Genomic DNA, 14,321 nt, shown 5'->3' with positions numbered 1-14,321 from the left:
GACAGATAGTAACTGATTCAAAGAAGATCAAACAGAGATGGAAGAAATATACTGAAAATCTGTACAGCAGGGATGTCAACATCCAAGATACTCTAGAAGATATTCCCTACTTGCAAGAACCTGTAGTACAGGAATATGAAGTTAGATCAGCACTCTGGTCATTACCAAGTTGGAAGGCTACAGGAATTGATGGAATAGTTACAGAAATATGGCAGGCAACAGAAGAAGAATAAGTCAAGGCTCTAACCAAACTATGCCAGCACATTTGGAGAACGACACAGTGGCCAACAGATTGGAAGAGGTCAGTCTAAATACCCATACTAAAGAAAGGAGACTTAACAGATTGTGTAAACCATCACACAATATCCTTAATTTCATCTGCTAGCAAAATAATGCTCAGGATCATCCAATGCAAATTAGAGCCCTACGTGGAAAGGGAAATGCCAGATGTTCAAGCTGATTTCAGAAAAGGCTGAGGAACAAGAGACATCATTGCTGATGCATGTTAGATGATTGAGAAAGCTAAAGAATACAAAAAAGAAATCAATATGTGCTTTATTGACTAGAGAAAAGCCTTTGATTGTGTTGACCATGTCAGGTTCTGGAATATCCTTAGGAAAATGGGCGTCCCAGAACCTATACACAGGACAGAAAGCCACAATCCAGACGGAACATGGTGAAACAGAATGGTTCCAGATCAGCAAAGGAGTAAGATAAGGCTGTATACATTCTCCTTATATGCTGAACATATACTGAGAGAAGCTGGATTGGAAGATGAGTGTGGTTTTAAAGTTGGAGGAAGAAACATCAATAACCTATACTATGCTGATGACAGCACTCTGATAGCTGAGAATACAGATGATCTGCAAGCTCTAGTAATGAAAGTCAAGGAGCACAGTGAAAAAATGGAACTACAATTAAATGTAAAGAAGACTAAACTAATGACAATGGGTATAGCAACCAGCTCAAAATTTACAATGAAGACATTGAAGTGGTGATAGTGTCTGCCTTTTAGGATCAACTGTCAACAGTAAAGGATCCAGCAGTCAAGAAATATGCTGCAGACCAGCACTTGGTAAGGTTGCAATAAAGGCCTTGGAAAGGATATTTAGATGCTGTGACGTGTCTATCCCTACAAAGATTAGAATCGTTTGGACAATGGTTTTTCCCATGACACTCTATGGATGCGAAAGCTGGACTTTGAAGAAGCAAAATAGAAAAAGTATTGATGCTTTTGAGCATTGGTGCTGGAGAAGACTTTTGAGGATACCATGGATAGCCAGAAAAACTAACAAATGGATCATAGAACAAATCAATCCAGAATTTTCACAAGGCACAAATGACCTGGCTCAAACTATCATACTACAAACACATTATGCAAAAACCCAGCTCCCTTGAGAAGTCCATAATGCTGGGAGAAGTTGAAGGAAAGAGGACAACCAGCAGCAAGGTGGATGGACTCAATTAGGACAGCAGTGAATGCACCACAGAGAGACCTTAAAGGCCAAGTTGAAGACAGATCATCTTGGAGAGAATCTACCGTATTTTACGGACTATAAGACGCATTTTTTCACTCGAAAAATAGCCACCAAAATTCAGGTGCGTCTTTTACTCGCAAGCCTGCCCGAGGGGGAGGGGTATCCCCCAGCAAACAATGCTAAACGATGCTATTAACTCTGTGCAGCCTGGGGACTGCCGCTCCAGCTCACCCTCCACCGCTAGGCCTGTGAACTCCCCGATCGTGCAATTACATCACCACCAGCAACACCATTGTTTTCAGCTTTCTGTTTTACTTTCTGCAAGCATATTCAGCTGAAAAAAGTGTAAAGAATTAAGAAAGCCGAAGTGGTAGCCGCTCCCTCCTCTGGTATGTGCATACTGATGAGAAGCGGAGCGCTGGAAAACGAAAGAGGGTGGTGTTTGTTTTTTTTAAATAGAGTCAGAAGCAGGTTGAAGAGAAAACAAGGAGTGGAGTACCAACAATTGAAAGAGGACTTATCTGAGGCGAGGAGAACAAACTGAAGCAAGGCTGAAAGTCCTTTCCTGGAGCTAGCAGGAGTGAAGAAAGTGAAAAGAATTAAGAAAGCAGAGCTCCCTCATCTGGTATGTGCATACTGGTGAGGAGCGGAGAGCTGGGAAACCAAAGAGGTGTTGTTGTTTTTTAATAGAGTCAGAAGCAGGTTGAAGAGAAAACAAGGAGTGGAGTAGCAGCAATTGAAAGAGGACTTATCTGAGGTAAGAAGAAAGGAGAACAAACTGAAGCAAGGCTGAGAGTCCTTTCCTGGCGCTACCGGTAGCAGGACTTTTAGGTACAGTTGATAACAGTTTAATATGTTAAAACCCCGAAAAACTGGATTAAAATTAAGGTGTGTCCTATAGTCTGTAGCGTCTTATAGTCCGTAAAATACGGTATCTATGTGGTTGCTAAGAGTCGACACCGACTTGACGGAACTTAATCAACTGGAGTCAAGTGAAATGCTATCCTTTTGCAATTAGGATGTGTTCCCCAGATCACTCTCTGTTGCAGAGAATCTAGGGGCACCTTGTTTGTACATGGAGCCAAGCATACAAAAAGCAGCATGAGAGTTGAATTTGCACACCACTTCAGGCCAGGTTGACACTTCTTGAAGTGCTGGCTCCAGTTGACTGCCTATTCTGCTATTATAGCTGATAAAACTTGTTTTAGAGCAGTTTTCACTTTTGCTGCTCTGATAGCACGGAGACAAATTATGTGCTTTTGATAGCTAACATGCACAAATACATGTATGTGTATTTATGAAATTTTAAGTACTATAGGGAAATGGGCAGCAGACAATAGGAAGCATGATTCACAGGAAAGGAATAGGTATCCAACTATGACAATGGGCAGCATCTAGACCAGGGATTCTCAAACCTGGGTCCTCAGGTGTTATTGGACTTCAACTCCCATAATCCCCAGCCTCAGTGGCCTTTGGTTGGGGATTATGGGAGTTGAAGTCCAATAACACCTGAGGACCCAAGTTTGAGAATCACTGATCTAGACTAATTAGTCATGACTAAGCATCACTGAAATCAAAGAGACCACTGAAATCAAAGAGACCACTGAAATCAATAACTCAGGTCCCATTAATTTCAATGGCTCTTAGTCTGCCCAACGTGTGTTATTCTCCTCTATCATGCTATGATCTGGCATCTCCTCTCTGATTAATGGATCAGCTTTCACAATACTGCATTATATTGCTTCATTTTTCAAAACGATTACAGACATTGCTGTAGAAGAACATAATTCTTCAGCTGACAGGTTGCTTTTCCCATTAGGATAATGCAGCATTTTCTGTAGTGCTTTTTGCAAAAACTACAGGTTACTCACCTGTAACACTGGTTCTTCTAGGGGTCATCTTTCCTTTTACACTAATGGGCTATGCGCCTGCACAGAGACCTCTTTGGAATCTAGCAAGCTCAATTCTCCTGCTTGGGGCGGGAACCTCACCTCCAGCCGCTATATGCGGCTGCACCACTCCTCATCCCCTCAATCATGGAGAGGGTGTGTAAAAGGACAGATGACCACTAGAAGAACCAACGTTACAGGTGAGTAACTTGTAGTTCGATGTGCTCTCTGACTTTTACACTAATGGGTGCATAACAAGCTAGCACGCAAGGAAAAGGAAAGACAAACAAGATGTAGTCGGCCAGAATCATTTATTGAAACAAATACATCAACTGAAAGTGGACTGCAGGACACTCCTGCCAAATAAAGCATCATTCTGTGCTCTGGCATCAATAGCATAATGATGGATAAACAAATGAGGCAAAGCCCAGGTAGTTGCCTGACATATAGCATCCAACGGGACCGCATGATCAAAGGCCACAGAGGCCACAATGGACCTAACTGAGTGTGTCTTAATGGTTGCAGGCAACTGCTTATGAGCCAAATGATAACCGAGTTCAATTGTGGAAACTATCCATCTAGACATGGACTACACCGAAACCGGAAACCTTTACGAGGCCCATCGTACAGAACAAACATGGAAGGAGTTTTTCTCCATATAACGAGACCCATATCAAGGCCTACCATAGTCAGAATAGTCCGATCTATAGTCAACCTGGTATCGACCATATGACCCAGAGGGAGAATGGTGCTCAGACACTAAGCACCAATCCGAGTAGGCGTACTCACGATAGTTCCAGGCCCGATCTTGCCTGTAGTCTGATGAGAGCTCTTCCAAGTCCCAATGATCACTACGGTCCCTAAGAGGGATGCGCTCCTGGTGGCTCCAAGGGGGCAAATGACGCCTAGGGGAATAGGCTTCCCTGTCTGATAAGGTGTAACCAGGTTTAACTACAGAGCACTCTACTCGGACGAATCCAAGCAGGGACCAAGTTCAACGAGTAGGGGGCACATGTGTGAAGCCACAGGTGTGCATGCAGGAGTGTCATGTAAGTGGCCAGCTGACAAAGTGAAGTCCAAAGGTGGGGCTGGCACAGGAGTGGTACTCGCCTTGACATCTGTGAGAAGGAAACCCTTAAACGTGGAAGTCGAAGGCGTACTAGAGGTAGAGTCCAAAATGGAGAACAAGGTCTGCTCTGTTGAAGGGTCGAGAGCTACAATAGCATTATTATTCACTTCATTCTTGTCGACATCGAAGGTCCGTAAAGGTATTTGGCACCGAGGAGACACCTGAGACAACATGGAGATCACCGGTGTGTGGAGAGTCGATGCGGGAGGAACAGCACTCCAGGCACTCTGTGTCAATGGCACTGATGATGAAACCGGTGTAGGGGCCGGAGACAGGGAGCAAGCCCTTGATGTTAAGACCATCGGCGTTGACGGGCAGAAAGATTGGAGATGATGGATTGCTGTCAATGCTGAGGCGTTGAGGGTCGGTTACAATGTTGAAGACCGGCACAGTGTCGAGGGCGCACGTACCGAAGGAGATGGAGTACATGTGAAATCAATAGTCTTCTGGCATTTGCTTGGTGGAGTCGAAGGAGTCAGAACCATGGTGCTTTGTTGGCTTCGAGGCAACCGGCGTCGAGATGGTGTCCTGAGAACGACAGGAACTGGATGTCAATGCCGAAGGTTTGGGTGGTTTAGATCAGGGATTCTCCATGTTGGATCCCCAGATGTTATTGGACTTCAACTCCCATAATCCCCAACCAAAGGCTACTGGGGCTGGGGATTATGGGAGCTGAAGTCCAAGAACATCTGGGGAGCCAACGCTGCGAATCCCTGGCTTAGTCGACGAGGGAGCGGATCTCGACGTTGAGGTTGACACCGTAGTTCCTAGTTGAACCGACAATGTCGAAGCGGATGACTTCTGATTTTGGGTAGCCCGATGCTGAAGCCAAAGTCAAAGCTGCTTTCGTGGATTTCGACCGGCGAGGAGTCAACAATGACGATGGTGCTGATGTCTATTTAGGAGGCGTTTTCAACACCGAAACATAAGGGCATGGCTCGCCAGGTGTCGGAGGACTCAAAACCTCATCATAAATGGCAGCCTGTAAATGAAGTGCACTATTCTTGTGAGTTTGTTTGGAGAACGACAAACAAATCTTGCAGGACAAGACATTGTGCTCTTCTCTCAAGCAAATATTATGTAGATCTTCGAGAGGAGTTTGGCTTTAAAGCCATCACACCATTTGATGGTCTTTTTCCCCTCAGCCAAAAATAGGCGCACAGTTGGATAGTCAGGGGCGTTTCATAGGTCAAAATGCCAGTCAAAGTATGTCAGTCAAGCCAAATCAAAGCACCAAACACAGTTTGTCAGCCAGAAGAAAAGGTCATACACTAAAAATCTGTCCTATTAAACAATTTTTCTTTCTTTCTAAGAGATCAACTCACGGAGGATCTTTACTGACAGGAAACGGAAGACCGAAGTCCAAACGTAACGGCGGTCAGAAAAGAACTGAGGAACATGGCGCCCAGGCCACGCTTAAATAGCACGCTGTTGGCGTGGGGATGGGGCTTGGACACCTTGACAAGCTGAGGCATGGCTACCACGTGGTCCCTGTGCAGGAGCAGAACCCATACTTAAGGATCTCTACGGATCCCGATCCAGATCATATACTGAGTCAGACCATTGGTCTATCTAGCTCAGTATTGTCTTCACAAACTGGCAGCAGCTTCTCCAAGGTTGCAGGCAGGAATCTCTCTCAGCCCTATCTTGGAGAAGCCAGGGAGGGAACTTCAAACCTTCTGCTCTTCCCAGAGCGGCTTCATCCCCTGAGGGGAATATCTTGCAGTTCTCACATATGAGCCCCTGGTGGCGCAGTGGTAAAACTGCCGCCCTGTAACCAGAAGGTTACAAGTTCGATCCTGACCAGGGGCTCAAGGTTGACTCAGCCTTCCATCCTTCCGAGGTCGGTAAAATGAGTACCCAGAATGTTGGGGGCAACATGCTACATCATTGTAAACCGCTTAGAGAGCTCCGGCTATAAAGTGGTATATAAATTTAAGTGCTATATCAAGTCTCCCATTCATATGCAACCAGGGCAGACCCTGCTTAGCTATGGGGATAAGTCATGCTTGCTACCACAAGACCAGCTCTCCTCTCCCATTTTGAAAGCTGCATCACAACACAAACATGATACACACACCCGTCAATATTAACTGTGACTGATGTAAGAGAAAAACGGGGGGGGGGGGGGAGAATCAAATACAGATCACAATGAGCCTGTTATATTTGTTACTCATTACAAAATAATTCAACAATACATATTATTTTTCTGATCCAATCTCTTTAAATGTGTTCTTTGATTTCAGAGATTTTCTCAATGTTTGGTAAATAAATTGTGATTTTCATGTTCAGGCAGGACTCAAGACTATCCTTTTTCTATTGGTTCTTTCCCCCTTATTTTATTTCTAGAACTTCTGATTTCACAGAACTAGGCACATAGCTTCACTTCCAGGCTGCTCAAACCAGGCTTAAGCTTAGCGGCAAACCCCAGCTTACCTTCTCCATGAACCCGGAATGGTTGCAAAACTGCAAGAGGCTAGGTACACTGCAACATGTTGTTGGAAGGTCTCACTGTCCATATATATAAAATCACTTCTCAACATTCCATGGCACTCTAGCATAGCCAGGAAATAGGACGCATGATAAGACTGTACAGAAAGAGACTGGCTTGATTCTTACTGGCAGTTAGCAGGGGTAAGGAGCTAGTTTTGACCACATTCCAGTGTTGCAGCCCTTTACTTTATCTCATTAAATGAACAGGAGCTATTCTCTTCCATTGGAATAAGTAAAGCACCACAAGGCAAGGGCAAATACTGGCTAAAGAAGCACCTGTTGAAGTGGCAATTCCCCTATATTTAGTACAGATGAATGACATTGGTACTTTTTGGACCACAATCACCCATATGAATCTGCTAGGGCCCTCATATCGTCCAGTTAAGTCCTTTCCTTGGCCCCACCATTGACACCAATACCACTGGTAGGGAGCAGGGATAGGGCCTTCTCAGTGCTCTCGTCTTTGGAATGCCCTCCCATAGTCAGTCTCCCTCTTTGCTTGGTTTTAAAAAGAACTTAAAAGCCTTCCTTTTTAAATACTGCCCATAACTGTCATTTAGTTTTAATCCTGGCTGCTGTTCTACTTGTCTTATGTGCTCTCTCTTTTGTTTTAGGATGATCTGCTGTATTTTATTGTCATTTACTCTTTTATCATGAATTTTATGCTTTTATTGTAAGCAACCCCAAGCAATAGTGTGCTGGAGGAACAGGATATACATATTTTAAATAAAATAAACTGTCCCTGTTCATCCCAGCATAGCATTCTCTTCCCAGTATCTGTTGCTGGTGTTTTCCTTGTTAGACTGTGAGTCCCATCAGAAGACGGAACCATCTCCTCATCCCCTTTGTTGTGCAAGTTGTTTGAGGATTTTATTCTTGAACAGCAGTATACATATATTATAAATTAATAAAATAACACAGCTGAAGTGGCTAACAAATGAAGACCTTTGCAGCCTAGTCCAATAATACCAGGTGCAGAAAGAGACAAAATGAGGATAGAGAAGAGTTAAGCCCTCTATTAGGGCTTTAGTTTTAGAAAGTATTTTCTGGCACACTTGTATAGCTTTTATTTTTAAAAAATCTGTAGTTTTGTATTCATTTAATATTGTCTGTTCATTTATTGCTACTTCTTTGAAAGCTGAACAGCAGCAAATTAAAAAACACAAAACCAAAACAAAATACAACCTACTGCCCACCTACATGTATTCACATGAGAACTTGGGAGCCAAATCAAACAGCGACTTTAAACATGATGTTTGGCCCTGCAAGTCTTTGTTTTGTTTTAAAATAGCAATCACAGCCACCACATGCACCCACCCACCCCGCCATGGACTGGGACCATAGCGAGGGCAAAGAGTTAAATGTCCCAGGCAGTGGTCTCTCTAACTTTTTTCATCTCTGTGCAGAATGAGTTTTGTTCTGGGTGGCAGTTTCACGGTAGTGTGTGCGCATGTGCAGTCAGAGTGGGGCCTTCATGATTCAACCTGAGAGGGATCTAAAACTAACTGAGCTGACATTTTAAAAAAAGTGAACGCGCACACACCTTAGAGGGAACAGTGATCCCAGACCCAATCAGCAGCCTCCTGCACCTATTTACAGAAACAAACCACACTCACACAAACCAAACACAAGCAGTGTACATCTAGTTCAGTTTTTGCACATCCAGTACAGAGTACTAGGGATGTGCAAAACGTTTCGGGCACAGATCGACCTGTGCCCGAAATGAGCAATTTCAGGTGATTTGGGGCCGAACCGAATCACCCCCGATGCCCCCCAATATTTTTCGGGCCCGAGCCAAATCACCCCTGATTCGTGCCCGAAAAATGCAGGTGATTCGGGATGACGTCTCTTTGAATTTCCCACCTTTTTGCCTCCATTGATTTCAGTGCAAAAAGGTCTGGTGTGACGTCTGCTCGAATTTTGGGTCCCAGGGGCAAAATAGTGGGGTGGGGTGGTAGTGCCTAATGGGTGGAGGATACCACCCAAATTTCAGGGGAATTGGGCAAAGGGTTGATTTGGGGGGAATTTTTGAAGTTTTAGTGTCTTTGGGGCAGATCAGGGGCATAGCGTGGGATCTGGGCAAAAAGAGTGGGGTGGGGTGGTAGTGCCTAATCGGTGGAGGCTACCACCCCAATTTCAGAGTGATTGGGCAGAGGGCTGATTTTTGGGGAATTGTTGAAGTTTATGCGTCTTTAAGGTTTTTCTCCATAAAGAAGCATTGAGGTGTCAGCAAATGTATAGCTTCACGTGGGGGGCAAAGGGGTGGCCTAGAGCAGTGTGTGGTTGGTGGTTGTGCCAGGTAGGGGCAAGGAAGCTACCTGAATTTTTTCAAAGGATTTGGGCAGAGGGCTGGTTTTTGGTAAATTGTTGAAGATTACGCATCTTTAAGCTTTTTCCTCATAGGGTATACATGGAGCTTTCAACAGCCCCATAAGTGCACTTGGGGGGTGCTGGGGTGGCCCAGAGCGAGTGGCAGTGTAGTGCACATAGGGTGCCAACCACCCCCATGGGTTTCTAACTCATGGGGTACAGGGTTCTGTTGTTTCTGAGGTATTCTGAGTGTGGATTCTATGATAGCAAATTAGAGTGGATTTAAGGTGTTTCATTGAAAATCTCATTTGCTATCATAGAATCCACACTCAGAATACCTCAGAAACAACAGAACCCTGTACCCCATGGATTAGAAACCCATGGGGGTGGTTGGCACCCTATGTGCACTACACTACCACTCGCTCTGGGCCACCCCAGCACCCCCCAAGTGCACTTATGGGGCTGCTGAAAGCTCCATGTATACCCTATGAGGAAAAAGCTTAAAGACGCGTAATCTTCAACAATTAACCAAAAATCAGCCCTCTGCCCAATCACTCTGAAATCGGGGTGGTAGCCTCCACCCATTAGGCACTACCACCCCACCCCACTCTTTTTGCCCAGATCCCACGCTATGCCCCTGATCTGCCCCAAAGACACTAAAACTTCAAAAATTCCCCAAAAATCAACCCTTTGCCCAATTCCCCTGAAACTTGGATGGTAGCCTCCACCCATCGGGCACTACCACCCTACCCCACTATTTTGCCCCTGGGACCTGTTTTTCTTACCCGAATCAATTTGGATTTAATCCGAATCCAAACCGAATCAGGGGTGATTCGGGAAGCCCATATTCGGGCACAGAACAGAACGGGGGTGATTCGGTTCGGATCCCAAACCGAATCATCGAAAACCCGAATTGCACACCCCTACAAAGTACCCAAACAAATACCAACACAGCAGAGTTAAAGAAGATCAATCATGAACTACACAAAACCATTAAAGCCAGAAGGACTTTTGCCAGTTAATTTAAGAAGATGCAGATTGCACCACTTTTTTCAGTTCCTGTTATCCTGCAATAAGTTTCAATGATTGCCTCACTGTTGGTTATCTACACAGCAGTAGTAGCAGCATGATCCACAAAACTACTCAAACCTGTGCATAAACTGATATATAATCATATATTTCACAACAATCAAAGAGCAAATATATTTTCAATCAACATGCATATCCACAGACTTCAAATGGAACATAAACTGTTTTAGGACAGTGGCTTGAGTAAATCAGTCACATTCTCCATTTTCACTGCATATCTAAAGTCAAGATGTTGCATACTATGAAGAACCAGGATTGGGGTGGTCCTTTCATGAAGCAAGAAAGGCGGTTGCAAAAAGCAGCAGATTATATGGGAATCAGCAGGGTGGCAAGATGTTCCCTGCAACCTTATCTGCCTCCTTCTGCCACCAACCACCATCAGAGCAGCACTTTGGGACCAATCTAACCCTTGCAAGTCTTGCAAGGAGCTCAGGGAGAAGAGATAAGACTGCCTTCCTCTCCTCAATCTGCAGAGCTTGCAAGAAGCACAGGAGAGGAGACTGCTGGCAACCCCACTCCTCCCTGCCACATTTTCAAAACTTGGAAGGGTCTGTCTTGAAAAGGCAGCTGGTCCCCACCAGGGGCATAGGGCAAGACATCATTTGATGCCTTCTCAGGCACTGCAAAAACTGGGGCCATCTCCGATCAGAATGGTCACCAAAGTAACCCACGTGCTTTGTGAAGAAAGTGTGCATTTCTAGAAGTTGCAGAAACCGACTAAAGTAGACATATAGTTGCTTGTCTTGCATAATTTACTCTCCTCCTACTAGTTCTGGGGAGATGCAGAATTGCCTCACTAATCTAATCACTGAAAGTCTTGCTCAGCTCACTCTCCAGCTTTTTGTACAATACTGGCATTGCCCACATATTTTTAATCTCATCTTTACAGGCACAAGGGTTGCACACTTGATTTTAACAAACAAACAAACAAACAAACAAACAAACACAAACACAAAACAGCAGATGTTTCAAGCTGCTGAATTTCATTATCCAATACAAGTTCCACATTTATATACTTTAAAAAATGGAACCACAGTTTTTACCATGCTGTCTTGCAACAGAAAGCCTGTTTTTTTTAAAAAAATAATTACATCTTGTCTTTCCTGCTTAAATCAGGAGTGCTCTGACTAAACAAAGCCAGAACAGCCCTGCCTCTGGCAGTTCTGGCAGAACAGAAGGTAAAAGTTACAGCTTAGCAATTACCATCCACTTGCATAGCAGCATACTACATTTTTTTGCCTCTTGTTTATTTGTGTTATTATTTTCGGGGTGATGGGGCAACGACACCCAACACAGATATACCATTCATGTAGCAAAATTACTTGTGCCTCATTATTGTCACGTACATTTGCTCTCCCCATTTGGAATTTGAGCGGTGCTATGTTACTGGAAAATATTTGATTCAGTCTTATCTTGTCAGAGTATATAGTGGCCGACATCCTGACTAAGTTTACTCAAGGAAGCCCCATTGAAGTTGAAAGGATACGTTAGGAATGAGAGAAGAAAAAAGAAAATTAAAAATGCTCATTTTGTAGTTTTTCAATAGGAACAAAACTATCCTAGCACTGTACTTTCAGCACTTGAAATTCCTTTAGGGCAGATTCAGATGACCCGCCAAAAGTCTGGTTTCCGGGGAATGCACACTCCCAGAAGGTGTTTTGACTGAATGTGTCAACCTCCAGTTCCTGAGCCTGACAATTTCTACCCAACTTCAAATGCAGGTTACAAATGGGCAGAAAATGATAGACAGAAGACTTGGGAAATGAAGGTTGAACGTTTGGACAAACCCACTGGGAGCGCACACTCCCCAGAAACCAGACTTTCAGAGGGCCATCTGAACCTGCCATTAGATAGAGCAGGGGCTCCTAAGCTGTGGCATTCCAGATGTTGCTGAACTACAACTCCCATCTTCCCCTGCCACAATAAACTGTAGCAGGAGGTGATGGGAGTTGTAGTTCAGCAACAGCACCACAGGTTGGGAACCCAAGTTAGAATATTCCACAACTTAAAAAACAACTTTAACAAAAGGTTACATTAATTACACTACATATAACTGTTTTCACTCCACATCTATACAAATGGTAAACGTTCATACTAATGGCACAGTATTTACTTACCACCTTTCACCAACCAGTAAGCTTATCAAAACATTTAAAAAGGTCATCCAGTTGTACAAGAGCAATAAAAAAATTAAATATTTATTCAAATAATAATAAGCTTATGCTCAGGCAGCAATGTTGGCAATGGAGATTTTAAACATCACAAAAGTGTGCACAAAAATGAATTGTGAGCAGAGAACAAAAATACTAAGCTTTAAACTAGACAGCTGCTGATTTTAAGAAAAAAGATTTATAATCACTATACAAAGTATAAAATGTATTCAACACTACCAACCACAGAAGTTTGTTTTTTAAATTGGTTATATTTAAAAATTATTTGTGTAGTTAATTATATAGTAGTTGTAAATGATTATACAATAACTTCCTTTTGGCTGGCAATCTCTTGTTGCTCTACAGCACATTCAATCACATTGCAAAACTGAGCATCATTTATACCATCAATAAAGAAAACAATTATTGATAATACAAGTAAATATTGTATGATCTACAAAGAACAAAATTATTTTTCCTTCAGTTCTGAAGTGCTTTCCATGCAAAGTCAGCACTTGCTTGTTATAACAGAGTGTACTACCAAGCAATGTCCAGGGTTGTAGATGCTCGTGGATAAGACTAAATTTTACAAATCAAAGATTGAATGGAGTCATGCAACCCTCTTCACTACTGGATAAAACCACTGTGCATCATGTATCAAATTTATTGCCTTTCTGGAATTTCATTCAAGGCATCCGAAATTAGACCTAATGATAAATATACATATTGTGAAAAAGGACACAAACTGCTATTTGACACCACTACTGGTAATGTCTGTGCTACGTGAAAGCACCTTTTAAAAAAAGAGCCTATGCGGCAAGAGATAAGTGTCTAAAGATTCAAAATGAATCAACAGTATTGGATAACAATATAATTCTCAACTCAGAAGCTGCCTCAAGATTAGGTGCATCTTCAGTTAATGTAACAGGAAAAAAGGCAATGGGTTTTATTTTATTAAACACATCCACTCCAACTGACCTAAGGCCACCAGATTTGCAGACACAATGTGTTTCTTTTTCTCTTTATACAGTTCTTTAGGCTGTAAGATGATAAAGGAAAAGATATATTAAAAAAAAAAAAAAAGCTATTTCATCTAGATTAAGAAGTTGCACCAGGTGTTGGGTTCACATTCTGAGTGGCCACTTGTGGTGCAACTTCAATGATTCGAGGTTTGTCTATAATTCTGGCAGTGCGATTGCCTTTCTCTACAATCCCAATAATCCATGCTTGGTGGCCTTCGCCATATTTTGGAGACTTTATTTCAGCGCAGAAACGTGCTGCCTGTTCACGCGGTAAACAGATAAGGAGGCCTCCTGAAAGGAAGAATTTACAAATTAGTTTCAGATCAAAAGTTACTGACAGATCCTTACAGACTCTCTTAAAATTACTTAAAGTTTAAACTCATTGCCTCACATACTCTGGCACATGAGCACTGGCCACTTCCGGTATGACACTTCAGGTATGTGTCATACCGGCCACTTATGGTATGACACATACCTGCAAGGAGGTATGCTGTAGCCCTGTGCCAGAGGTTTTGGAGGAGAGTGCTGGCGGGGCGGAGGGGGGGATGGGGCAGGTAAGGGCACCCTTCCTGCCCCTTAAAGAAACCCCCCTGCCTCCTGGGAGTGCAGGAACTTGTTCATGCACATAACTAACAAGAACCAACACTTTAAAGGTGCCTCTTGGCCCACTTGGCAGAAGTAAATATGCTGATTTCCAATTCTTACAAAAATTAGTCCTTCTGATCAAGAGTAGAGCCAGAGTACAAGAATGTTCTCCATGG

The 14,321-nt window shown here is 43.3% G+C and overlaps 1 protein-coding gene across 6 annotated transcripts in view; it reads right to left on the bottom strand.

The window, feature by feature from the left end:
• Positions 1-3,661: 3,661 nt before the first annotated feature.
• SEPHS1 (selenophosphate synthetase 1) overlaps positions 3,662-14,321 on the bottom strand; it is a 53,979-nt gene continuing 43,319 nt past the window's right edge. For 5 of the 6 annotated variants that reach the window (XM_053256123.1, XM_053256119.1, XM_053256120.1 and 2 more), the window contains one exon: positions 12,571-13,851. In XM_053256123.1, the coding sequence (XP_053112098.1) occupies positions 13,637-13,851 (215 nt within the window). In that variant the 3' untranslated portion in view covers positions 12,571-13,636. Of the gene's footprint in view, positions 5,025-12,570; positions 13,852-14,321 lie in introns of those variants that run through there. The other variant, XR_008308602.1, reaches the window with a different exon arrangement.

The sequence above is a fragment of the Hemicordylus capensis genome, chromosome 5, assembly GCF_027244095.1.
Source record: "Hemicordylus capensis ecotype Gifberg chromosome 5, rHemCap1.1.pri, whole genome shotgun sequence".
Lineage (NCBI taxonomy): Eukaryota > Metazoa > Chordata > Lepidosauria > Squamata > Cordylidae > Hemicordylus > Hemicordylus capensis.
The sequence above is the reverse complement of the archived record's forward strand: the minus strand, read 5'-3'. Positions and strand labels throughout refer to the sequence as shown.